General features: G+C 36.7%; 1 protein-coding gene across 16 annotated transcripts in view; it reads right to left on the reverse strand.

The window, feature by feature from the left end:
- Window positions 1–8,416: 8,416 nt before the first annotated feature.
- The window catches only part of CCDC91 (coiled-coil domain containing 91), a 154,969-nt gene continuing 137,306 nt past the window's right edge, over window positions 8,417–26,079 (reverse strand). For all 16 annotated transcript variants that reach the window (XM_075111735.1, XM_075111787.1, XM_075111697.1 and 13 more), the window contains one exon: window positions 8,417–9,018. In XM_075111735.1, the coding sequence (XP_074967836.1) occupies window positions 8,866–9,018 (153 nt within the window). In that variant the 3' untranslated portion in view covers window positions 8,417–8,865. The remainder of the gene's footprint in view (window positions 9,019–26,079) is intronic.

The following is a 26,079-nucleotide window of genomic DNA, read 5'->3' on the forward strand; positions in this document are numbered from 1 at the left end:
TTTGCAAGTATACACGAGTATCATCTTAGCATCCCGCTCCGTTTGTAGAAGTCTGGGACAATACGGCATGCGAAAGCATGAAGGGAGGTAGAACTGGGTTATATAGCTATTGCATTATATCTGCCTATGCAAAAGTGAGCAAAGGCCCTTGTTTTGCTTAGCCTAATGGGTCAGGCTAAAACTGTTCTTCAGGACTTTCATAAGGAAAGGACTAAGACTACTTCACTATCTCTGTGCAAACCTGGAAGTCATGTTATTTGTTCTTTTTAACAGGTTGTTGTTTCACATGCTTTAGAGGTAATTAAATTTGCCTTTCAAATGAAACAAATCCCTAAATGGAGGAGGAGAGGGAGGAGGATGATGATGATGAAAAGCAGTCTTCTGAGTAGTTCTGTCTCATCAGCCAATTTTAAATGCTAAGGGCACTGGATTGTTGCTTGACACGCATTAAGATACATACAATACCTTTCATTAAAAGAACGCTGAATGTCTTCCTGTACTACCAATCTCATCCTCTATGCAAAGACATACCAGCAGTTTTCACTAGTGAAACAGAAAATAAAATTCAAGATCTTTTTATGCAGCCAGTTTCCTTTCAGTATGGTATCTGAAGTAGCTTTAATACAATGCGCAACAGGCAGCTATGGGAAATTCAGCATTAAAAGGCCAATACAGCAGCACAGCATGTCGGGAACCACTGCTGAGTACAAGATGCATCGTCACTGTGAAAGCGCGATAAAAAATTTCCCTCCAAGATTCAGAACACCTTATAATCTAAGTGGGGAGTTCTCCCTGTAAATTTTGACTAGGCTGATAGATTTGGTAAGAGAAACTGGCAGGATGACATCTTTGGAGATGGAAGCACCATGGCCCCAGCTGGACTCCAGGCTGGAATGCTTCTTAGTGTTTCTCTCTTCCCTTGTCAGAGTGCTTTTTGAGGGTGGTATAGCTGATTTTCCCACAAAGCTCCGCTGGCAAGAAAGCAAGGCATTAGCTAGAAACAATAGCAAAATCCTGGCCTTGTTGATTAACAACAGGAGTAAAATCCACTAACAAAGTCTGATTTGCAGTCAGCAAAGAATACATCTGTTCTGTTGATTTCTGGACTCTTTCATAATAATATATATTTTTCAGAGCACTATAAAAATATTACTGACCAACAGGCTTTCTTAATTAATAAAACCAAGCACACTTGGCACTCCAGTTTTGTCTTCTTTAAAGGGAACAGTATGCATTTCACTGAGCTTAACAACAGAAAGTCTAGAAACTGTGAATCAACTTTCACTATAATGCAGAAAACCTTTTTTAAAGTTGTTAATTGACATTTCTGAGCTTTGTCCCGGAGGCAGCTGTAATTAAATTATTCATGACACCAACAGTATACAAGGCACATAAAAGACTTTAATCCACTTACTGGCTTGATTTATTGAAGCTTAACCAGCAGGAAAAATATGATTGAACACCTAATTGCTACAGACAGTTGTGCTATACAACTGCTCTGTGAAAACCAGCATGCACTTCTGGATGTTTATACATCAGAATAGGCATTAACTTTTGACCCCAACATATAATAAACCGATCTACTATCCATTTGGATCCTTCTTAAATACAGTGGAGGATGACCTCATCATCCCCTCCTTCAACTCACTTGTTCTTTGAAGAATTTGACCAAGAAAAACTATCTTTAAAACTGTGCACACACATTATGACTATATTTATGTTACATATTGTTATAATCAAATTGAGTGCAATTTGATGCTGATCCTGCTTGTAGTTATTTGTATTCTTCTGAGTAGTCTTGTCATTCATGAATTGTGTAACTATCAGTCTTTTGCCCTGCGCTGCTGTCTTGTGCTTTTAGACATTTTTATTCCAATCTCTGTCAATGAAAAATTATTTTGTCCGAGACATAAACACATTTCTTATTCCCAAGAAGACGAATAGATGATATACTATCTTTGAACACAACATCTGGATCCCTTTCCATTTTATTTGGCAGACATTTAAAAACTTCCCCATTGTGTATATAACTTTGTTTTTACTATTACTGTAACAATGAAGCAAGAACAATATTACTGTTACTGTAACAATGAAGTTCATCATCCTGATACAGTAGTACCGGCAGCAAGCACCATTCCTCCAGAGAAGCTCCCAAAACATTCTCTCCAGGATGCCCAGAAATCTCTATTGACATTTGTCAGACTAATGTGTTCGGGTCTCAACATGTCAGCCCTGAAATGCTTTGAAGATTTAGAACGCATAAACTTTTATTTTCTTCTGAGGATTTGGGTGTCATTTTGAAGTACTGATTCTCATGCAGTATTATCTTCTGAGAGATGAGAGCTTCTGGTTAAATTTTCTAGGTCCTGACAGAAACCACTGTTAAGCTTGAGAAGTTCTGAGTCCTGAAACCAGTTACTCTTTAAACTGCACAGGAAACATGTGAATCTTCACCTTCCTTTTTTTGTGACTCTTTTTGCTGTTTACATCTGAGAAGTTTGTAGGTTCAGATGAGTACTTTCCAAAGGATCCAGGACCTCCTGTCTGCACTTCTCATTCGAACATGCCATCCCTCTCTATTCTGTGAAATCACGTCTTTTCTTTCTCTTAATATACCACAAAGTTCACATTATAAAAGAATACCTCTTTGTCTCTATTCCCTCACCAAGTCCCTCTCAATTCATCAACCACAATACTATTACTTTGGTTTTTCTGCATCTAGAGAACTTTTGTTCTTTCAAATATCCTTGCTCTCACTACCAAAAGAGTATGGAGAGAAAAAAAATTCCACCTAGCTTACAACTCCTCCTTTTATTTTACCATCATGCTCATAAACATTTATGAAAACACTGTTCCTGTTGCCCTAGGGCAAGGAACATGTGAAAAACACACAAAAAACTCCTTAAAGACACGAGTTGGAAAATCAGATACGGACAGTTTTCTGAAATAATCATGCTTTCCAACGTCAGTGTTACTGTTAAACAGACCAAATGCTGTTGTATTCAGACAGCCACTGAAATCCTTGGCCACTAACAGTCCAGGACAGATTTTGACTCGTTCTAACAACAATCCATAAAAAACCCAAGATGCTTTCATTTGTACGACTCTTTCACCCTGACAAACTTATTAAGATTCATCCAGCTTTTTATCAAACTACTATCCAGTTGCAAACTTCATCAGTCAGCTGAATTAGCAGGAGATAGAGCATTTCATAATGACTCCATTTTCTTTGTCAAGTAAAACTGGTAGTCGAAGGGATACATAACACCTAGTAGCACATCACATTTACCTTCATGTTTCCACTGTTGTCAAGCCTGATACTAACATGGACTGATTTGTAACTTTGTGATAGTGGTTTTGTTGATATAACCGAATGTGTTTTTTCTAGGCATTTCAGTAGGGACTACTACAGAGTCACTATTAGTTCTGACATACCAAGGGAGAAGCAACCTATTTCAACAAGAACATGAAAATACATTGTCTTTAGTAGGGTAGTAATAAGACACATGTATCCACTCACCGAGGCCTCAGCCAACAGCTTATCCCTTTTCCCCAGTATACCATGAAGAGAACAAATGCTGGCATTTTCTTCAAAGAACTGGTAATGAAATCTCTTGAAATGACTTCTCGGTACATTTCCAGAATCATACAAAGACAAAGCTGTGTGCGTTATATTCATTGTAGTCGCAATTGCAAAAAATGTGAGGAAGGATGAAATTTTGAGCTGGAAATAACCAACAGCAGAATTCCTGCTGACTTCCTGGGAGCCAGAATTTTACAATCGCTCTCTAAATACTTATCACAACAAAAGAGTGGGATGTTTAAGTAATGGAATTTTAAAAATTATTGCCACAGAAACAGAGACTGGCCATGTATCATCATGACCAACTATCTTTCAGAAAATTTATGTAGCAAGATCGATGTGAAATCTTAACTGATGCCCTAATTTGGTAGTAGTACAGGAACTGAAACACCCTTCAGAGTTCACTCAGCAAAACCAATTCTGTTTCTCCCTTGGCTAAAGGGCCTCCTACCATTATACTGTAGAGCAGACCAGTTAAGAAAAGCTTCTTTTTAAACTCAAAGCGGTGCAAATCCATTTGGCTTTTGTGAGAAGACAAAATATGAATGTCAATGAGTTGCCATCCGATGGCGATCTATATCTATTGATACAGATTTATTACCAAATCTGAAAAAAAAAAATTGTAGCATTTTGTCGATAATTGTATTTTTAGGATATTTGTGTTAATAAACATCTCATTTTTTTCCCAGTATTCGCTGTCAAACTGTTTAAAAATGCCATCTGGAAAAAGTAGAATAGTCTGGATGTTTATTCAATAATACTTTCTTTGTATATTGTATTATCCATGCTGGACAATGGAAAGCATCTAAAAAAATGCTGGTTTTGCAAGTCTGAAATGTGAGGAATTAAAGACAATATAAACAAATGTGGATCTCTGACGCTTATGAAAATCGTTATAAATACACAGCATGTAGTATGTGGATAAAATAGCGATACAACACCTACTACAGGAAATTATTATTATTTTTATTATCACAGGATAATAATGATTCGTATTATTATCACAGGAATGTTGTATCACTGAAAGGTGATATAAGTTTAAAATACATGCTATATGATAAACGAGATCAACAAAAAAAAATTAATCATCTTGATTTTGTGTTGCTAAATACTGTGCTGTTACCAGCACCTACAGCTGGCTCTCACCACTTTCAGGACATTGCTAATGCTAGCAATGCTTCCCACAGAAATGTAAACACCATCACCTACCACGCGGCATGTGGCAAATGGCAAAAAGCAAGACTGACCTTTTGCTCCACGTATGAGGGAGCTTGATGAGGGCATTTTTAGCTACTGCACCACCATGGCAAGTGAATTGCTTAGGTAATGTCTACAATGAGAAGTCTACACACCGCAGTGCTTTCCTTCAGCTAACGAAGCATACGCTTTCAAAGACAAATATAAAACCTGAGCCAAAGAGAGTGCAGCTCAGATGATTTCCCCATGAAGTTCAACTGTTCAAATGTGACCCTAATTCAACTGCAGTATTATTAGTTTTATGTAGGCTTAAAAATTAATCTATTGCTGAAAAAGGAATGTCACGTATGTTATAAAACCTTTCTAGACAGTATTCAGAATAGCCAGGTAAAAATTTTTACAGGTCAGTCACTCCTGCAACAGAGTTTACAGTACGTAAACTAGTTGAGGCAAACTATATACTTCAGTTAGCCCAGTGTAGGCTGCAATGCAGCTGGGGAAGCAGGAAGATGTACATGGCTAGTTAGACCATGCTGTGCTGTATGCTTTAACACCTACCCATCTGGCATCAAGAAAGCTAACTAGCTGTAAGCTAGATTGGGTATGCCTCACTTTACATTTGCTAGCTCATTTTACATTTGGACTAAGTCGGTTTGATAACTGCACTGATGCTATATGTGATCTGAAAGTCAGCATAAATTATATCTATCCACTTGATGAAAAATTTTTATCAGTCGCTATTTCCTGCTAGGAAATGAGATGAAATCTTATCACAGGTTCCCTCCATCCAAGGGGTGGGGAAAAATCTGTAAGCTCAATATGTGGACATAAAAAATACACCATGAAAGAGCAGAGGCTGAAGTGCTAAAAGGGAATTGCAGTATGAACCGGAACTAGGCTCTTTAAGGTCATGTCTACATGGATAATTTCAGACAGTCAGGAATTAACATTGCTGTTTACTGAGCTGGCAGGACATGAGGCAACTTTTGATCAGACGCCAAAGTAAAGATGTACAAAAATCTCAAAATACTAATGCGATCTCAGACTCTGGAATGACTACTGCTTTTTCTTTGTTCTGCCTTCTTATGATGGAGTGAAGGAATTCAATGCTTCAAGGAATTCAAGTGTCACTTTGTCAATGAGATTCTTAGAGCAAGGCAAAAATTCAAATATTCCCATATCTTAACCATAGACAGCATATAAAAATCGTGTGGCAAATAATTTCTTCTTTGTTAACGTCTTGTACACACATAGTCTCAGAGCTCATCTAGAATTCTGTAATGGAAGCAGATAGGGAACCAACAGAAATATACAGAAATGTGTAGGACTGTATGATCTCACAGTATTCAGTATTAACTTAGTAAACTGTTAGTTACAAATCCCACTGTTCTGATCTTCTCTGTTCTAGACCATCAAGTAGAAGTGTTAAAATAGAACAGGCCTGACTGACACCAGAAAGAGACACCGCTATATACACTGGACCTACCGTTACCCTGTCTTTTAGGTCACTTTTAACACACACGATTGTTTAAAACACTTCTCTACATAACAAGAGCTATGGTTTATTTCTAATATGAAGTATATAAACATATATATAGATGTGTAATGTATATTATGATTATATATCTGGCGATGTTCTAGACTGCAGACTCGCTAACTTGAATGTTTTAGTCTTGAATTTCTATTCCAAGGATTAGTTCTAGGGCTTCTTGTTCCTCCCATTACATATCAGTCTTGCCAAAATTGTTACAAAAGCAGCCATGCCTCAGAGGCAAAGTTCCATCCTATAGGCCTTGAACATATTATTTGCTCTTACATGTCATTCTTCGGTCTATATGTAGAAATAATAAAAAAAAAATAATTGTGGTGTCACCTTCTAGGAGCCAGACTGGGTTTTGCAAACATCTCCCTGCCTTCTCTCCTCCCAAATTTCTACAAACTGTATTCTCCTACAGTTAGGCAGAAATAATGAAAAATAAAATTAAGCTTTAAAACTTTGGATGTGATATGGAGAAGAGGTGGTTATTGCATACTCCAAAGATCGCACACTGGATAGGTCTTTTTTTGCTGGATAACTAAATTTCTTCTCTGAGCCTTGGAGTTTTGAATGTAATCCAAGTTCCCAATCTGATCTTGTATGTCTGTGGTCTAATTCTGCTGTTTTGCTTACAGGGTAGAGAGAAAGATTGAAGGACTAAATCTTTCAAAGGTAAGAAAAAAATACCTACAGTTCTCTGTGACCATCACAATATTCAAGAGCTGAGATTAAACAACACATGATGTTCTAATGGGAAAGATACACCATAGCTGCCAGTGAAATCTTACTGACTCCAACCATAATTCCTCCAACAAGTGCTTTTACATATTGTTGCAAGTCAGAATGCAAAACTCTTAAGTAGGAGAATGCTGATAAAAACATGAATATTCAAGTTCATCTAGGGATTTGCTCATACCACATTTCCATAATTAAACATAGATTGTGAGACAGTACTAGACAATCAATTCTTCTTACACTGACTCTACTTTCAAAAAATATCCCACGTGGACATCTGTGTCATCTTTGGTGCAGCTGACAAAACCAAGAATTTCACTGGCTTAGGAACTATAAATAAGTAGGTGACTCATTAACACTGAAGTATTTTTTGGTCTGCCAGAAGAAATGGAAACTGATCAGTCAAACAAGAAATATCAAAAAGAAGACTGGATTTTTATCCATTTGTAGGGTGAGGTCATCATCTAGTAGAACCAGCATTATTTACTTCTTCAGTGAACCTTTGCATATAGAAGACAAAACCTTTGGTTTTGATTATAAAAATGAAGCATGAAAAAAGATTTTAAAAACCCCTAAACACTCTGCAATACTTATTTCATACTGCCAAATACATATGCAACCATTTGGTGTTTGCTTATTGCTATAAAAAAAGCAATTTATGAAAAGTGACTGTTGATGCAAAAACCCAAACAAAAACCCCCCACCGCTGAATAACAAGAACCACACTAAAAAATGTCCATAAGTCCCCCAGTGAATCACAAGCTCACCATTAGAGATATCATTCTCAGTTTATTTACATTCCTAAGCATGAACATTTATTTTCCCTTATTTCATTCAGAACTCTTTTATAACTAAGGCCCCAAATCTACAATCAAGAGTGTAGGCACAGAAATTCCCCTGCCATGCTGCCATTAGCAAGACTAGGAAGACCTACGATTTGATCCGAAGTCCAATAATGTCAGTGGGGAGTTTTCCTACTTCCATCAATGGGTTTAGAAAGGGCATCTGAGGTCAGCAAGCTGCACTCCTTATTCTGTCAGAAATTCCACTGAGGCAGTGCAGTATCAGTCTCCGCATAATTACATACGTCTTCCTGAAACTGAGGTCAGTCATATTAATCGTACTTTCATGAGAAAACAATTTTTGGAATCAAACTAGCTTTGTAAAACAGAAGTAAAATACATACTATACATCGGTTATGGAAATGTTTTGCACTACTCTAAAAAGATGCACTGTTTAGTTTTTAAACTTTTCTATTAGTAGAGCTGGGGTTGCTTATAAATGACTAAAGAAATGCCTGTCAACACTCTTATGTTTCAGGTCTGATTCTTCTGTTTTTCATCAAAAGCAGTAAGAAATAATAAGCTCCTCACGCTCACCTGAGGCAATACACTTGGGCACATACTTTGGAAATAGAAATGGATTTGTATCTGTATAATTAAATGTTTTTCTCAGTTTTTTTTTTAAATATCAAAAATACTGATAAATTACATCAATGCATGATGCCAGATTTAAAACAGACATAACAGGGAAACGTTTTCATTACTGCGGCAGTTATCTAGAACTTCAATCACGGGCTACTAGAAAATATAATGAAAGAAAAATCATAAATAAAACCAATTTTCTCCACGGAATTTTTCCCTCCCATATTCGTAATCTGATAAAAATTGTAAAACAAATAAATAAACCGAAGAACATAATCAACAAATATTTCTATCAAGCATAGTTTCAGATCAATCTTCAATCAACGAGACAATCCCAAATGTTAGAATATATTCATCGTTTTCTGGATTGGGATTTGTAGCTTCACAAATCACACTGTATCAGTGGTACTGAGGATGTCAGCCTCTCTGTTTTCCTCTGCAGTGGATGGCTCTTCCTTTAATAAAACGTTTAACTGTTTCTGTGCACAGGAGAGGAAAAGTTCCAAACTGTACAGATTTCTCTGACGGACAACTTGATCAAGCTGTTGAAATAAAAAAAGATAGATGAACTTTAAGAAAACCTGGAAATAAATGCCAGGATTTTTCAGCAAAAACTCAGCCATATTCAACAACAAACATTCAAGAAGCAAATGTGACAACAACAAAAGAACCTAAGTAACTGCTATGTGTGCAATTTAGTAACAACTTTTTAATGAAGTATTTAAATTCCTTCGAAATAAAATGCACATAAGCCTAAAAGTAACTTTCCAACAGCTGTCAAGTTCTATACAAGAAGTTTGAAAGAGCTAAACAACCTAGCTGCCACACTAGAAAAATCCCCACAGCATCTTTTAAAATTGCAGCTGTTGCTTTTATAAAAGACACTGCTTCTGCTTTAAAATGAATACTACATACAATTGCATACTCAAAAATTCAAAGTCTAGTGTTAACTTAAATGGCAGCATGTTTAAATAGTTTCCACAGGGAAGATGGTAATATTTTCTGCCTACTTTGTTTATTTCAGCATTTTATTGAAGTTCCCTACTGTCAAACAATGCGTACTGTATACTTACTTGCAGTAAGGACAATGGCTCTTTCTTCCCCACCAAAAAAGATAAGAACACAATAACAAGACTTGGTATGTTATGTCATATAAAATACATAAAAACATGGTTTACTAAAAGGTATGTGATTTTTTTTAATACCGTAACATTAATAAATAAAATGCCCTGCAGAGTCTTAAAATTCACGTCAAACAAATAGTATCACATTCGAGTGATGTTTTCAACTTGACTGTCCTTTAATCACCCACAAATTCAACTAAATACATATATAAAAGTGACATAGGGTGAGACTGAAAGGTAGCGGTACAAGGCTAATAGGACATAAAAGTTATACTACTCAAGAGAAAGGAAGTAATGGAATTTGGAAGAAGTCCAGCTCCATACTTCTGTCAAACTGTTGTGCATGAGTCCACAAGCAACGTCTTGAACTCTGCAACACCAGCAATAATGCTCATGTGAGGCCACATGGCCCTAGCAGACTAGGATCAACTGGTCTAGCAGACTGGTGGCAATCATCTGCAAATGGCCATATTTAAAAAAAAAATACTGTGCCCCACGTATTTAGCAAACACAGCTTTAATTACAGCTTTCAACAAAAACTCTATTGCTATGGTATCCCTCTGCACATATATGCTCGTTATTCAGCAGTCCAGTTAGTTGCTCTAACAATCACTTGAATGGACATTTTGCTTTGTAACAGATATATGTTTTAAAAAAATATTAATACTGAATGCAAGGCAAAGTTAGTGATACCTTCCCACTTCACTTTGCAAATGCACTTAGGGCATAGCTGCAGTGCTGTGATTGAATATGGAAAGGGAAACATTTTTATGACCTTGTGCTTTGCTGCTCTGTAAGTTCCTCTAACATGCAAAACCAGGCTCTGGTAGTTTGAATATTCTGGTATTTTGTTTCAACAGAGATGAATGTGTCAAATCTAGTCATAAGCAGAATACACACGTATTTTCTAGAAGCCAGACAATCATAAAACTCTCCTTCAGTAATATGTCTGCTTGTACTTGTACTTCTGCAAATTTCCAGCTGTTCAAATTGCATCTCTTAGCAAAAGCAGACATTAGCGCTCCATACATAGCCTGATGTGAACCCAGCTCACTGATTTACAACAGATTTTAAAGCAGATCTAGTTCAAATAAATTTCAGAAAAGTCTGCTCTTGATATATTTAAATAACAGCTGCTACTGACAAGAAAATGAAAGACTTAGAAACAGCAAACTAAGCTCTAAAGAAGCTGTATCTAGACAAGACAGTCTGGAACAAACGAGCAACATAAACACACTGTTGTGATGGTGCATTTCTTCTGATTTGAAAGGTATCTTGCTCCTTCCTCTGCTCTGGTCCAAAATATAAAGAACATTTTGCATGGGGAAGCTTACAGATGTTTTTGTGCTTGTGACCCGTATTTCTCTGGAGAATGGGCAGATATACTGCAATTCACATAAAATCATCTGTTACGTCTTAAGAACGAACATGAGAAACAGCTTTCTTGAAACATATTATGCCATCAAATTCTGTTGCTTCTGGTAGATATATCAGTTGGAGGAGCTTAGCATGAAACCGATCTTCAATGGTTTCCTTTTATTGCGTATTATATCATCTATACTCCTAGATGGTTCTTTATTGAGCTGTGACCCAGAGCTTTGGCTAAACTCTCCATAGTTCTTTCTTGCAGCCTTTCCTTGCAGATTCTGCTTTAAAGAGATCGAAGTAGCTCACCAGATGTGTGTTCTGATATGCTGCTGTTAACTTTCTTTAGCAAGGCAGCAATCTGAAATCGTATACAGTTAAATTTATTTCACCGAGTACTAACATAAATGTTCAACGCGTGTAGCGATTGGCTGCAATACGAACAAAACAGAATTTCTTAAGGCTTGAGAAAGATTTTAAAAGCCTCAAATGAATTAAGTACATGTTTGAGTCGTTTTTGTTGAACTCAGGCGTTTAGTTGGTAGTCTCCCTTTGTGCATAACAAAAGTTTATTGCCTGTTAAAAGTTTATGTAAATTCAATAACATAAAAATTCAGAATTCATTGTTGCCCCTTGCCTGCTCAGTTTATGTATAAGCTTTGCCTTGAGCAGTACATTTTAAAATTCTGCCATGCTACAGTAAATGACAAAACACTCTGAAAAGACTTGGGTTCTTCACATAACACAAAAGATGAAGCAGCAAAATGATGCTGGCTTTGAAAATGGTACATTTGAATGCATTCGGGAGAACATTTCCATTAATGGAGAAATTGTCTGGGAAATAGGACCAAATCCAATGAAGCTTTGTTATATAATGCATTGTTTAATGAAGTGTTAGCAACGGACGCATTTTTTTGAATAGTGCCTCAACGTTGCTGTGGTTCTGCTTGCACAATATACCACGAGATGTGAAAATATGTAAGTAAGGCATTTTAAATCTTGTTTTTCTAACCAGTCTTCCCTCTATATTTTTAGGTCCTCTTCACTTCACGGAATGATCTCATTATTTAAACAAACATAAATGGACATCTGGCAAATTCAAACCGAATGTGACTCATATGCAAATGTAATCAGTATGAATAACGTATTAGGGATGGAGAATTTGCACAACCAAACCAATCCAACTGTTCAAATTCTACAGATACTGAAAAAATGCATCGTGTTGGTCCAGATGTATCATGTGAGAAGACAATTTTCTACATCACACCACCGCTGTTGTTATTACTAATCAATGTGTTTCTTCCACCATGTGAAAACCATCCAGTTCAAAGTTCCCAATTCTGTACATTGCATCCTACTGGCACAGCTTTAATTAGCTCAAAGTTTTAATGTTCCTGAGCTTCATTCTTTTAAGTTACTCAGCAGTATCTTTTTAACTCCGTACAGCATTTTTTTTTTCTAAAGAACCAGAGGTTGCCTCTCTATGTACTTGCATGAAACCTACTGAGGAACTGGCTATGTAAGGTTTGGAAAAGCAGTTCCTGAACTCCATAGGGTCTATACCACTTCTGAAATTCCCACAATCGTGACATATTCATCTTCCAAAAATGAGCTGATTCCTGCAGGACATTCTAACACATTCACTGCTGTTTTCTCTCTTCTGTTTAAACCTTTAGTCCACTTTTGAGATCTAAGTGTGATCTGCCGTCCTTCTGGCCAAAGATGACTGGATGAGACCCCCTGTGGGGTCCCACCTCAATCATATCCCTAGACAACCCATAATGACGTGCCTTTGAGCCACGCAAGGCATGCCCTGAAGGGAGGCATAGGCCTCAGCAGAACTCCTATCACTGGATGCAAGAATTTGACTTGTGAAATAAAAAGAAAGGCTCACACATAACTGTGCAGAATACTGCCACCAGGTGACTGCTTTCATCCCAGGCTGCTCTGTTTTACCTTAAGTCAATCCATCTTCCCCTGTATCACTTCATAAACCTATAGCTCAAACCAAAGTTAATTATTTTCTTAGCTCTACATTGTCTTAGCTTTTATCATACAGCTCAATTTTTCTGTAAAATGGAATGAAAGTCTACATGACTGATGACTAACGCAGAAAATAGTTTCTTACGTTAATAACTGACCATATACATCCTCCACATTTCCCCCCGTAACACCTATCTGCAAATAAATAAATATATTTTCATGGCATATGTGCTTAGCTTCCGCTACTGAATACTCTCCAACCAGTGAAACATTTCAAATTGCTGGAAGAGAAACACAGTCAGAACTCTACAAATAACTACTATATGTCTGAACTATATTATCCATTACTAGTAACTAACAAAATATCTTATGGAAAATATAATTTTAGGTTTAGCACTGAAGATTTAAGGACGAAATTCTGATCTCACTATAGCAAAGATAACTTTCGATATTAATCTCACTGTAGCCCAAAGTTCACCCAGGAAAGTGAAGAAAGCAAAATTAGTGTTACATATGGCTCTTCAATTTTCCCTTTTGTGTAAACATTAAGACGTTCAGAAGTATTTTCCAAAACTATTTCTCAGACAATACAATTTTCCAATACCATATTTGTAGCTGTAGAAAATGGGAGCTAAATTTAGACATATATTGAACAATTTACCTGTACTTCAAATGATAATTGCATAATTAATATATTCAAATGCAGTTCAGCTCACTATTCTGACTCTAATACTAACATGAGTAAACGTTGTAATCTTCTTTTTATCATGAGATTCAACAAATACAATGACTGGAAATTAAAAAAGAGAAAAAATGTTGAGTAAAAAGTTTTTAATTTTACTTTTATTACTAGTGTTTTTCAGGGTTGACCACACATATGTACACTGAAAAATAAATAAAAAATAATCATGTCATTATAATTCAGCAAAGCAGAACAGTTTCCCTTAAAGGCTGTAAAATCAGAAATAGGCTTGCGAGTCCTTTCTTATGAAACTCATGCAAAGTAGTACATCAAGAAAATATTCTAGCACAGTGATATGAAAGTTTATATTCATTTATAAAGGGAGGGGTCGGTAGGGGAAGACTTCAAATTCAGCCAGGTATCCTTGACACTCAAAGAAAATCATGTTCATGCAAAGACAGGAAATTTCAAATGCAAAATGAATGTTTTGGGGAACTGAAAACACAGAGATCGATGTGTAAGAGAATGTGTTCTGAAGATCAAGTTTGGCAGGTCCAGATTGCTGAGGCTGATATAAAGGCTTTCCATTTAGCTAGTGTTTACAAGTAGCTGCTTGTTAGCTGTTGAATAGGATTCACTGCCAAGGTAATTCTTTAACGTTGAATATTGATTAGCCACAAGTAATTATTTATAGACAACATCAAGGCATCATTACATCTTTTTCAACTGACTAGTAGTATGAGCAAATCTACGTATTTCCTGTCCCCTTTCTAAGTAACATTCAGTAGAAACAGAACATGCACAATAATCCAATGAAATGGACTACTGCAACTTAGTCTTAGGATTCTTCACATGTACTGTACTGGATACTGGCTAACAAGCCCGGTGTTCAGCAGAACATTACAGTGTAGCTAGACTCATAAATGGCTTCTCATAATTTGATTGGTAGATGTCCCTCTGAGGAAAAGTCAATGATGAGGGGTTTTTTGGTACAATTTTAAGATATATAGCTTTTGTTCCCCACTCCCCTGCTCACCCACACTAGTGAATGAGCCTAACATGATTCCGAAAAATTCTGGAGCTGCAGAAGTTCAGCTATGTGATTATATTTTCTAGTAAAGCTATGGACTCAGAAAGCTTTCCCAGTGCACTAACATGAACTTCTCCCCACAGATTCAACAGAAGGCTTAAAAAAATTCCCTAGCACATTAAATAGACCATATAAAAAAATTATTACATTGAGGAACCTGCAAATCTGAGAGTTGGATGAGGAAACAATGAACTACTTCCTCTCATTTCTATAATGGATGAGAAGGAAAACAGATCCATATGGTACAGATGTGCAGCAGAGCTTATTTTAGAGTTAATCCCAGAACAGGACATTTTTTGTCTGTCCACCTGTGAATTTCTACTATTGATAACACTTACTAAGTATATAAAAACAAGGTTCTTCATGGCTGTAATTTATACAGTATCTGCTACACATTAGAAAGCCATCAGTGTTCAAGACTGAACCTCTAGGAAAGAGTGAAGTTTAATAAATTATATTGCCATGTGAAAATGGTTCTTTCTCCTTAAATAAATAATGCTGCAACTTCTAAACCTTAAGGATTTTATGCTCTGAACTTGATCAGTGAGACCATTAAAATAATACCATATGTTGGACACATCTTTAAAACAGATTTGCCTAGTCTGCTGAAGGTGGTGGGAAAACACCCTGTCAACCCTCTCAGAATGTCCACTGTCTCCCAGCTGGACACAGGAATGTAAGAAAATACTAACTTTCTTTCATATAAATAAGAGAAGGAAATTTGCCTTCAGTCAAGGAAACTAGATTGAGTGCATAAAGGAACTAAAAATAGTTGCAGCACCTGCTCAGACTACTGTAGAAGGTGAAAAATGGGCATTATCTAAACGCACAAAAAATAATAATAATGGAAATATTATGTGTAAAAACACATGAGCAACCTCCAGGGTCTCCTACCTACTTAATAGATTAGGAACACAGAATTCCTCGACCAAGATATTTATAGACTATAGCCATACACTAAATACATAGAGTTAGCATAATTGGTCTAGCAATCAGATTCAACATACTTAAGACAAACATACAGAAATATATGCAAACAGTACTTAAGCATCTGAATATCTCATACAATGAATGAAAATGATTACAACTTGCATAATATTACAAATTGAGGCCCTGAAGCTGCAAACTTTTGGACGCAGGCAAAGCTTTGACCGCAGTAGGGCCTCTCCCAATATTAGTCACCCATGTATATTATGTGGACAGAAATCTCACTGATTTTTAAAGGTTTCCAAAACAAAAGCTTTTGCAAAAGCTTGTTGAACATGTAGAAAACAAGTGACTTCCTTATAGCTTAATATCAAATGCATGGAACATTCTGTTTAAATATAAGGAAGTTAGATTTTTTTTTAATACTGATCTTTCCCTTCCTCCTCACTTTTGAGGAGTGGCATTCCACTGTGCATTTATCAATATGCACAGTCTTTGACTGTTCTTTCCAAGATTTATAATGCTGACATGAAAGCTACAGGGAATTGTGAAGTTGTTAAAATTCACTTCTATTTACAGGCATTGAAACAAAGTGCACTCTGCCATTTCTGGTTCCCTCTTATGAGGAAACCTCTACTAAAGCACACACTATCTTTAGTGTCAATACGTCCTGCTCCTCTTTCTAAATAGGAAAAAAAAATACCTATATCACAACCTTGTGTCCTTCTCTAGTTTAATGACTGAAGGGTATTAAATAGACTACTTAAAAATTAGGAAAGCAAAGATCAGTTCCACTACTAAAATAAATAACAAATCAATTAAATTTGGTACCAGCACATTAAATGAAAAATGCATATATTTGAACTAACAAGAGAGTAGAAAGGGAATTATTTTGCAGACTGTTTCCAATGCTTTATAGACTACAGGCTGAGTAACACTAGCTTAGACTGGGTTGGTTTCAAACAAACCCAGCTTCCCACATGTTATGCCACACAGGACCAATTCATATTTTCCTCTGGGCATGATATTTTCTACTGGTTGTGAGAATGAAAAAAGAAAAGCAAGAAATTATTTGAGATGGACACAAATCACAGAGGTTCTGGCCATCCCCTATTTATTCAAAATACTTTTATGTTATTCCTGTTGATACTCAACATCTTAACTCTCATTATACTTCTCTGAATGCTATTATGATTGTTTTACAAATGGAGCCATGCAAGTGAATCTATGCTGTACGTCTTCCTGAGCAAGGTCTGATTCTGTGCAGCATGGAACTGTGCAGCATCTGCAAAATCTCTGAATGATAAATGGTTAGCAGTTGTTTCTGGCAAGTGTCTGTATAGCTTCTGATATACACTATACTACAGTCCCCACAAGGTAGGCACAAAGCAGAACACTAATCACAATGTAATTAAGGGTCAAATTTATCAGATCACCTCCTCTGATAGGGAAGTGGGAACTAGAGATATATAACAGCACCTAAATTAAGGATCTGTAAGCAACTCAGAGTGCTTTCTATGCAGGCGCTTGTCAGATCCTGAGTACTCATAAGGGTTAGAAGTCCTTAATAGTGGTGTTGTTTTTTTTTTTTTTTTTTTTCTTTATCTTGAACTGTTTTAAATACCCAAGTCAGTCTTAGGCACCATCACATGCTGTTTTAATATGGCTACAAATGACTTGGCAGAGATTACACAGGGCTTCTGTGGAGCTTCATAACCACAAATTACCATCTCTCCTGGAAAGTGCCTGAAGACTATCAGACTATGCTTCCTGAAAAGCCCTGAGTGCAGGGTTGGGTGCTAGATCTGGTACCAAAGATCTGCTTCATTTGTCAGTATGCATACATGTTCCAAATTAATCCAGGGTAAGCATGTTTGGTTAAAAGCAACTGCAATTTTCCTACATATATAAATTACTATTGTTATCAAACCAAATAAAAATGTTATCTGATGGGCTCATGGTGAGTCATGCTCACAGAATTGCCTTGCAGTATTAAGATGATATCTACAGAACTGGGATAATTAAGTGTAACTGTAAAGCAAGCAGCAAATAAAGGCATTAATGGGAACAATATTTATTACTATGAGAATGTATTTTACACTATCAGAGAATAAGTATGTAAAATTGAAATAATCATTGTATCATAAGTATTTGTAGTGGATACAAACTGAAAAAACTTCCCTACTAATGTGCACAACTGGGCAACCATAGGGCAAATCTTTCCACAGTTGTATAACTGCTATTCCATTGCCATTAGTGCTTTCTAAATAACTATACATAATTTGATTCTTCATTAACAGGGGATTCACCAGAAGCACAATTTTCTTGCCTCTAAGAAGAACTATAACTGGTGGTTAATAATGCACCTCACAGAGAATCACTGTTTTAGACTGGGAGGTAAAACCAATGCTATATACAAAGCTGAAACTACCAATAACATAAGGAGTCAGGCTGTAGCTGTTCTACTTAGATATCAAGGAGACTGGAGTTATATCACACTTATCTGAAGGTTCCTGTGAAACTGTGGAACTATATGCCACTAGTTATCTCTAAAGCAAAGTGTCCCCTAATACCACACTGGAGTTTAGTACATACTGAAGTAGCATGAGAAATATCCTACCTCTTAGTTTTGATGAACACTTGACTTAACAGTCACGTTTTCAATTTTCATTTTAATGAAACTTTAATTATAAGATGTGACAGGATGAAACAGTATATACTTGAAGGCACAGGCAAAGATGATATCTTGTGAAAAATTCCATTGTAGATTAAAGTTGATGGATTCACATGAAGAAATTCAACAAGGAAAATCAGCCTACAGTGAATCTGTGATAAATTTAGTGTTAAGTCAGTGGGAAGCATATATATGCATTAAAATAAGGAAGCATTAAGATTCAGAAAACAGAAAATTAATTTTCTACTATTCAGATAGGTATTTCTGAGACCACATTTACTACTGGATCTCTTCAGTATTGAGAGGATTACAGCTTTTGTTAATGCTTTTTACTGACACATTTTACTGGAAACCTGTTTGGAATATGAAGCCAAACTACTGCAGCAAAATTCAGGGCAGCTGCTGGAGAAGCACTTCATAAAGCTGCAGCTGCAACAATATCATCAAAGACAGGACCTCCTTCTTTCAAAACATACAGAGATGGAGTACCCATTGCTCTCAGCAGGTCATCATTTACAACACCACAGGCAGAAGATTCCAAAGGAGGAGGGAAAAATCACCAGGAAAACAATGATCTGCAGGCTTTATGCTCTACACAACTCCAGATTATTTCTGCAACTGCCAGCCAGAGGAGACTTCTTAACAACACAACTATAGTATATTCCTCAAAGTAGCTTTCTTTAGTTACTAGACTAACTATTCCGCTTCTTTTCCAGATGCAGATTTGTATGAAGGCTTTGGAGTGAAATATCATCAAGGAGACACAACTGCAAATAGAACGGGAACTTTTTACCTTAGCAATACCTTATTTTATATTAATAAAAAAAGAAAATACAAGAAACCATTGCTAAGCAGGGCAGGGAGAGGGAGGGCAAGGGAGGGAAAAATACCCTCGACCAAATAATGAGTCAGTAGTCTGCAGCAGAAAAATAACATATATACATACTAACTGTACACACATATTTAAGTCTCTGAAGTATCCTGCTAAATTTCTAACACATGGGTAAAGACTACTTAGTCTTTTTATTATTCATGCTGACATGAATACAAAAAGTAAATGGGAAACTAAATCATGTTGCTTCATCTATCTAATCTTACTATTGCTGTAGGCAAGAAGACTTACTTATTTACATGTTTCTCTAGCTTCATAGATGATTAAGTCTCAAATTTTGACCCTACTGGCTTTGCTGCAGGAATCCAATTGCAGAAAATGAGCATAGGAAAGATTCGTCAAAATACCTATGGTAAGGCCAACCTTCCCATTTACTTTTTAAAAAATCAAAGTCCAGAAGAAGGGGAAAAACTGTAAAAGAAAGAGACATACATGAACAACAGAGCAAAGAAGCCGCAAAATTTGGGATAAAAACAGCTTGAAAATTTCTGCATACAACCAGTTCTGAAATGTTTCCAAGAATTCCCCAGCTAAAAACTCAACAAAAAAAGTAAACAGATAAAACAACTGAGGTTAAAGTATCTCCACATAAAAGGGCTTGGGTGTAAATGAGAAGCAGTACAAAAAACCCAAACAAACACTGAACTCCAAATATTCCTCAGCAGGAGCAAAACACATTTAGGAACAGAATAAACCGTGTGGAACAGTCACTGGAGGTGACTTAGAAATTAAACTTATGTTTTTAGAAAAGGTACAGCATTGAAGAAGGTGTCAGGGTGACGTGCAGCTGCTATGTGAGGAATCCATTCCACGGAAGTTCCCTAGTAACCATAGATGTCTGCAATGCCAGGAGGACTTGGCGTACTGACGCCAAGAGCAGTTGTCCGGAGGGTGGAGCAGTGAGGAGGCATCGTGGCCAGGCTCTGTGATAAATGGGAACTCGAGGTACCATGGAGCTGGTACGCTGCGTATTTGCCGCCCTGGGCCAACAGTCCGTCATACTTTTGACAAAATGCTGTCCTTTTGGTGAACTCTGCTCATTATATCATCATTGTAATACCAAAACACACCTCCATCCCAAAAGTTACCTGCCTCTAAGGTGCAATCACCCCTCACTGGGCATGCGCTTTGAATTTCTTCTAGTCTACACTTTTAAAAGTAAAGCGAGGAAATTTTACACCAGTCATAATAAAGGTATGCGTGACTGGAGTCACTCAAGCTCCACCTGAAGATAAAAAAATAGTATAAAATGTGTGAAGAGGGTGTTAGGGAAGATACCACTGTGTACCACTCTGACTTTTGGGACCAGTCGACGGGCTGAGCCTCTCTTCTCCCCCACTGGTAAGATTGGAAACCTCTATAGGGTCACTTTAAATCCCTAATGTATTAGAGTTGCTTTGCTTCATATTAGAGTTGCTTCATATTTGCTTAGCATACTTGTAGCCTAGCAGTGTACTCATATCCTTGGTATTTCTGTGTGTCTTGTAACCAGCAATCTTATCACTGGTAATCCAAAGAACCTGTGTATCTGTTGCTTTAATAAACTGCACTATTTGCTAATCTAGCTGTGATTGTTCTCACTGAATGTCACCGGCCGGGGCATTTGCGAAATTAGTTACTAACAACAAATACTCTGATGAGTGGTTACTTCTACAACCCACAGAAAATAAACCATTGACCAAGTCTGAGACTAAAACTGGACTTAGCTGCACCTAGACTCCTCTCAGAGAAGTTTAGAAAGCAAGGGGATCCTGTCTGAACCTCGTGACTCAACGGTAGGGTCTTTCCCTATCCACTCCTCAAACGCCTACAATTAATGCAACAACCATCCTTATGCATGACGTTATTCACTGATTTTACCTGTGCAATGAACGAAAGAAAAAAATCATTCCCTCTCAGAACTGTACACCTAACAGAATTTGTTAAGTAATGGGATTTTGTGGTGACCCTGCAACTACTCTAGGCTTATCCTATCCTGGTACATGGACAGAGAAATTCTATGACCACAAAGTTTTTTTTTTTTAGAAATAATTTTTTAAAAATTAATTAAAATGCACCTGAGTTCTGGATCATCACAACACAAATCCAGAGACCACAAGAGCATCCTTGCATGTCATGGAAATGCAGTGGAAAAAAAGGCCTTCCGTATTCTGTCCTTGTCCCTTTGGGGCTCAATTCCAATGTAATTAAAATGGTATCACAGAAATCTAGGGATGGAAGAGACCTTGGCCCAATTTCTGACCTTTGCACTGAGAACTTACAATAATGTCGACCAGAGTGGAACAACTGCTGCCTCTCTTGTGATTTGACATCCTTGCAGGTGCATGACAAAATGCCTTTGCTGAGCATGTCCATCATTAACTTTCTAAGACTCTTTATGATACTCTTGGTGCCAAGAGAATGGTACAACAGGGACTTATAAAAAGCCAAGGAGTTGGCCTATGACTAAGAAAATAAAATTGCAGATGATTTGCTTAGCTTTAATTAATCCAAGTTGATCATATTGAACTGACTACGCATCAAGTACAAAGTAATGTGGATTACAATGACTTAAAAAAGAAAATTTATAACTGTTACTGTGTTACCAAAATACCTAATTATATATACTAAAAAATTCTGAATTAAGAAATGTCAATGAAATACAAACCATTCAAATACAAATTTGATTACAAGCACATAGATGAACTTGGAAGAAAAAGACAGCGAATTAATAAAAGTTTTATTTTAATAGGAATGACAAAATCTGGACCAAGTCCCCTCCTCAAAGCATTCACTTATTCAGTCCAATAGATTATTAAATGTCTAACCTCCAAATTCAGCTGACCCGTCTAACTCTCTCACTAGGATGGTAAAATGAGGGTATTCATGTTCATCCATACACAAGGATCCATACTTTTTTCTGGGTTGTTTTTTTAGCTTCTCTTAGTCAATCTAAAGCTCTCACGAAAATGCCAAGTAACGAGTTGCATTAAAAATGAGTAATTCTACACATATAATTAAGAACTTGCAATTTTTTTCTCTACTTAATCTCAAAACAGATTTTGAGAAAGTTGTACAGAACACAAAATAATATCTCAAAACAAATGATCAGGTATTATTCTCATACTTTCAGAAGTACAGTATAAAATACTTTTCAGTTATACACTGAAAGTTACAGTTACAGTAACTGGAAAGTTACAGTTATAACACTGAAAGATGAATCAGGCATAATACAAGAGACCCTCAGTTACAGAGGACAGGAGGTGTGTAAGGATGCATCACTTTCCCCATCACATACAGCTTTCCTAATGGACAACAGAAAGAAATATGGAAGTCTCTTCTATTTCATCATCAAATACTTGCAGAAGAGGGGGACCCTGCATGACAGACGTTGCATTTCCCTGGACCTCAAGTGTTGCTTAATCACCTAATGATGTGAAAAACACCACCGTGATCCAGTGATGGATACATCTGGGTGACATTAGTACAGTGTACACTGCAAATCTTTATTAATGTAAACAGCCTTTACCCACAGAGCAAGTTGAATGATTTTTGTGATTGCAGACCAAATCCAAAGTTTATATACCTCTTTCAGTAATTATAATGATGCACATTGGATTAAAAACACAACACATCTAAATCACAAGGGCAGTTTTGCAATAGTGTAGTAACCAGTCATTTGTTGTTGAACATTGTAATTCATCCTGTTTATTTTTCCCCTTTTGGCTTTGATAGCACAATATTTTCTCAGTAATAACACCACTTGATTTCAGTTTCAACTGGAATCTTGCCTGACTAAAGAGTACAGGCATAACCTCAGTCTTTGTAGATTTATACAGTGAGGCACAAAAGGATATATGAAACAGTTTTAAGTAAAGAATTTCAAGCTCTGGCAATTTTACTCTCAAGTCATTGCAAAAAACATTCAATAGGTTATGTATATAGTTTCAACTAAATTGCATTTATCAGCATAAATGATTATTCAAGGAGTTTGAAAATTATAATTTAGGTTATTTAACAGTTTCCTTTGGATTTTAATGAACCTAACTAAGTGGCAGAGAATTGTATTTTTTGCCCTTTCCATTTTAAAGACAGAGTACTATAATTTCCAGGAAATAAAATGCATGATGTTTAGATATTGAAAAGTGGCAGAAAAATGCCATAAGACCCTCTGAAGAAAAATGTCTAATAGGATCTATAGATTGAAATACTCCATCAGGAACTACCATTTCATTTTAATATTTATAAGCTTTGAAATTATTGTTTCTAGAGAATTAAAAGTTCAGGAAAAAATGCCACGCTCACTTCTGCATCATAGGCAGTACACTGCTTCAGTATGCCTTATTCACAGAGGAGAAAAAGGAGAGCCAGGTGCACCAACTCATCTTACACTACAACTTTACATAAATCCCTTATTTAATCCTTTGGATTTATACTGCTCTTTGAGCTGGGTAAAGGAGCAGTGTGAAAATGCTCCTAAAGCCTCAATGTAAATGTTTCTTTAATCCTATTAAAGCCACAAAACAGGCCCAGCTGAAGGAGCAGGAAACTGAGCTAAGGAACTTTCAGTGACCCCATCTCTACTGTCTCTCTTGGCACTGACCCGTTGGTCATGAGTTCATCCTAGGCATGGCACGGACATTCTGACATCAGGCTGATTCAGGACATCAATACGTGAACCCCTATAATGTGTGTTTTGTAGTAACATGAAGTTTTGCATTGGTAAATTAAAGCTGAATTATTAAAGTAGCTGATACAGAAATAAAAGATAGGATTAAATATTTTTTTTAAATGCAACTTTGTTACATTACACAGAACTTTGTGTTCCCCAAACATGACATCGAATTCAGCCAAAAATGATACAGTTTTATTGCTTTTCTTTTAAGTCAGAAGAAGGGGAAAAAGTTAAAATACTCAAGGTGACACCACACTTTAAAAACTGGGAAACTGGTCTGTTAAAATGTGTTGGTGGTAACATTTAGGGTTTGGACTCTCATTAATGTGGCCCCAGGGAAAATATAAACACTCTTTCTGAAATTAAATCTTGAGTTTGCCCACCGCAGTCTTGTTTTCAGCTTCAGCTGCTGGCACTTCAGCCTGCAATTGAGGCCTTGCATCAAATGCCAAGCCAAACATTCAGGAACAAGAATGGTAATGACACCCTATTTTGTTCTAAGTCATATTAAAATATAGCAAGTATTAAAAAAAAAAAAAAATCACTCATTCGAGATTAATAACTTAAAAGAAACTGATTTTCATAACCTCTCCCACTTGCACTTGCCTTCAAATAATAAACCTTCAGAAGAAAGCTGTGCTTGATGCTTGAAATCAAGCACACTGGCAAAACAATAACACATATCAAAATTCTGATAACAACTGCCTAACACTGAAGGGCATAAGTTTTACCTACAGGGGTTCAAAAGTTATTTGTCTGGTTTTGATGCATGATTTTGCACGTGGCTTAACACAAATGGCTCAATAAATGAAAGTCACCAATCTGTAACACATTTTTCAAGAAGGGTCCATCCTATTCATAGTAGTAAGATATACTAATATCAGAAATCTGCTACTGAAACATCTCATACCAGCATCTGTTTAAGTCCTCTCTGTTACTCCCAGCCTTCTTTTCCTAAGCACACTGAATTCAAGGTGACAGTGTGCTGCTCCAGCTGTTAGGTTTTTTTCTCTCTCTCTCCTAGACTCTTCTGTTTCTGTAATTTCACAATGTAGATGGATTGAGAGTACCAGATAAAACATACGATATATCCTCTGTCCCAGGTAAGGAACTGGATCTCTTGACCAAGAAGAGAATGGTCAGCCCTACCTATCCTACCCTCAACTTCTGTAATGCCACATGGCACATACACACTACCGACTATATGGGAAAAACTGCCATTTGGATCTATGTGGGATGTATGTAGCATCTTATATAACCACTGCTCTAACACAGTTCTCCAGGTGTGAATCTGGGCTGCGAATTAATCTGACTCAAGGACTAGACTCTAAATGTGACTCAAAGTAGTGACTAAAGATAGCTTACCTGCCACTGGAGAAATGGAAAGGTTGAGGAATGTGAGCTTAACAATTTACCAAGGAGACACAGGAAAGGGTGTGCCAGGAGTTCTAACAGGATGCATTAGGAAATGTTCCACTGCTGATGCTCTTGAAGAATATGCAATTATGATATACTCTAGACTTCTACCCAATATACTGAGTGAATTCCAAGCTTATTTTTTGCCTTTATTTTGAAAAGTAATCATTAATACCAGCTCCACAATTTGAATGACAAAGTGTGACCAAGTAGGTGCCAATTCATGGCCTAGTCTACATCACTGTGTAAGAAACCCCCCACTTTTATTTGCAGGCTTTCTGGATTTCAGTCTGACAGCAATGGATAAGCAGATACTGTGTGCTTTTCTGAAGTAAATAATGGGAAAGAAGGCAGAGTGCTGGATTCTTAATACTGCTCTAAGCTATAGCTGGAAAGGGTTGGCAGCAAACACTTTTTAACCATGCAAGCACATCAGCACTCTTCTTGGAACCATAAAGCCAACTCTATATTTTAAAAACCGGCAGATTATACATGTACAGTCTAGTCGCTGAAGTTACTGTAGTAGTTTATGGCGACAGCTATTTTCTGTTCAATCCAAGACATTAGTAGGTATTTTATAAGCCTTTTGAAGCACATAATTTCACATTCACATGCAATACGTTTCTGAAAGGCAAGTAAAGGGTTTCTTCTTTTACTTCCACTCATCATCATGCCAGTCAGTTGTATAAATATATACTGTATTTGAAATACTGAATAATAATGCAAGTTTACTTAAAAGTAAAAATAAAAAAAGACTGGATGAGCACAGTTGAGAAGTTTAGGCAATATAAAGTAA

This window comes from Phalacrocorax aristotelis, chromosome 1 (assembly GCF_949628215.1).
Source record: "Phalacrocorax aristotelis chromosome 1, bGulAri2.1, whole genome shotgun sequence".
Taxonomy (NCBI): domain Eukaryota; kingdom Metazoa; phylum Chordata; class Aves; order Suliformes; family Phalacrocoracidae; genus Phalacrocorax; species Phalacrocorax aristotelis.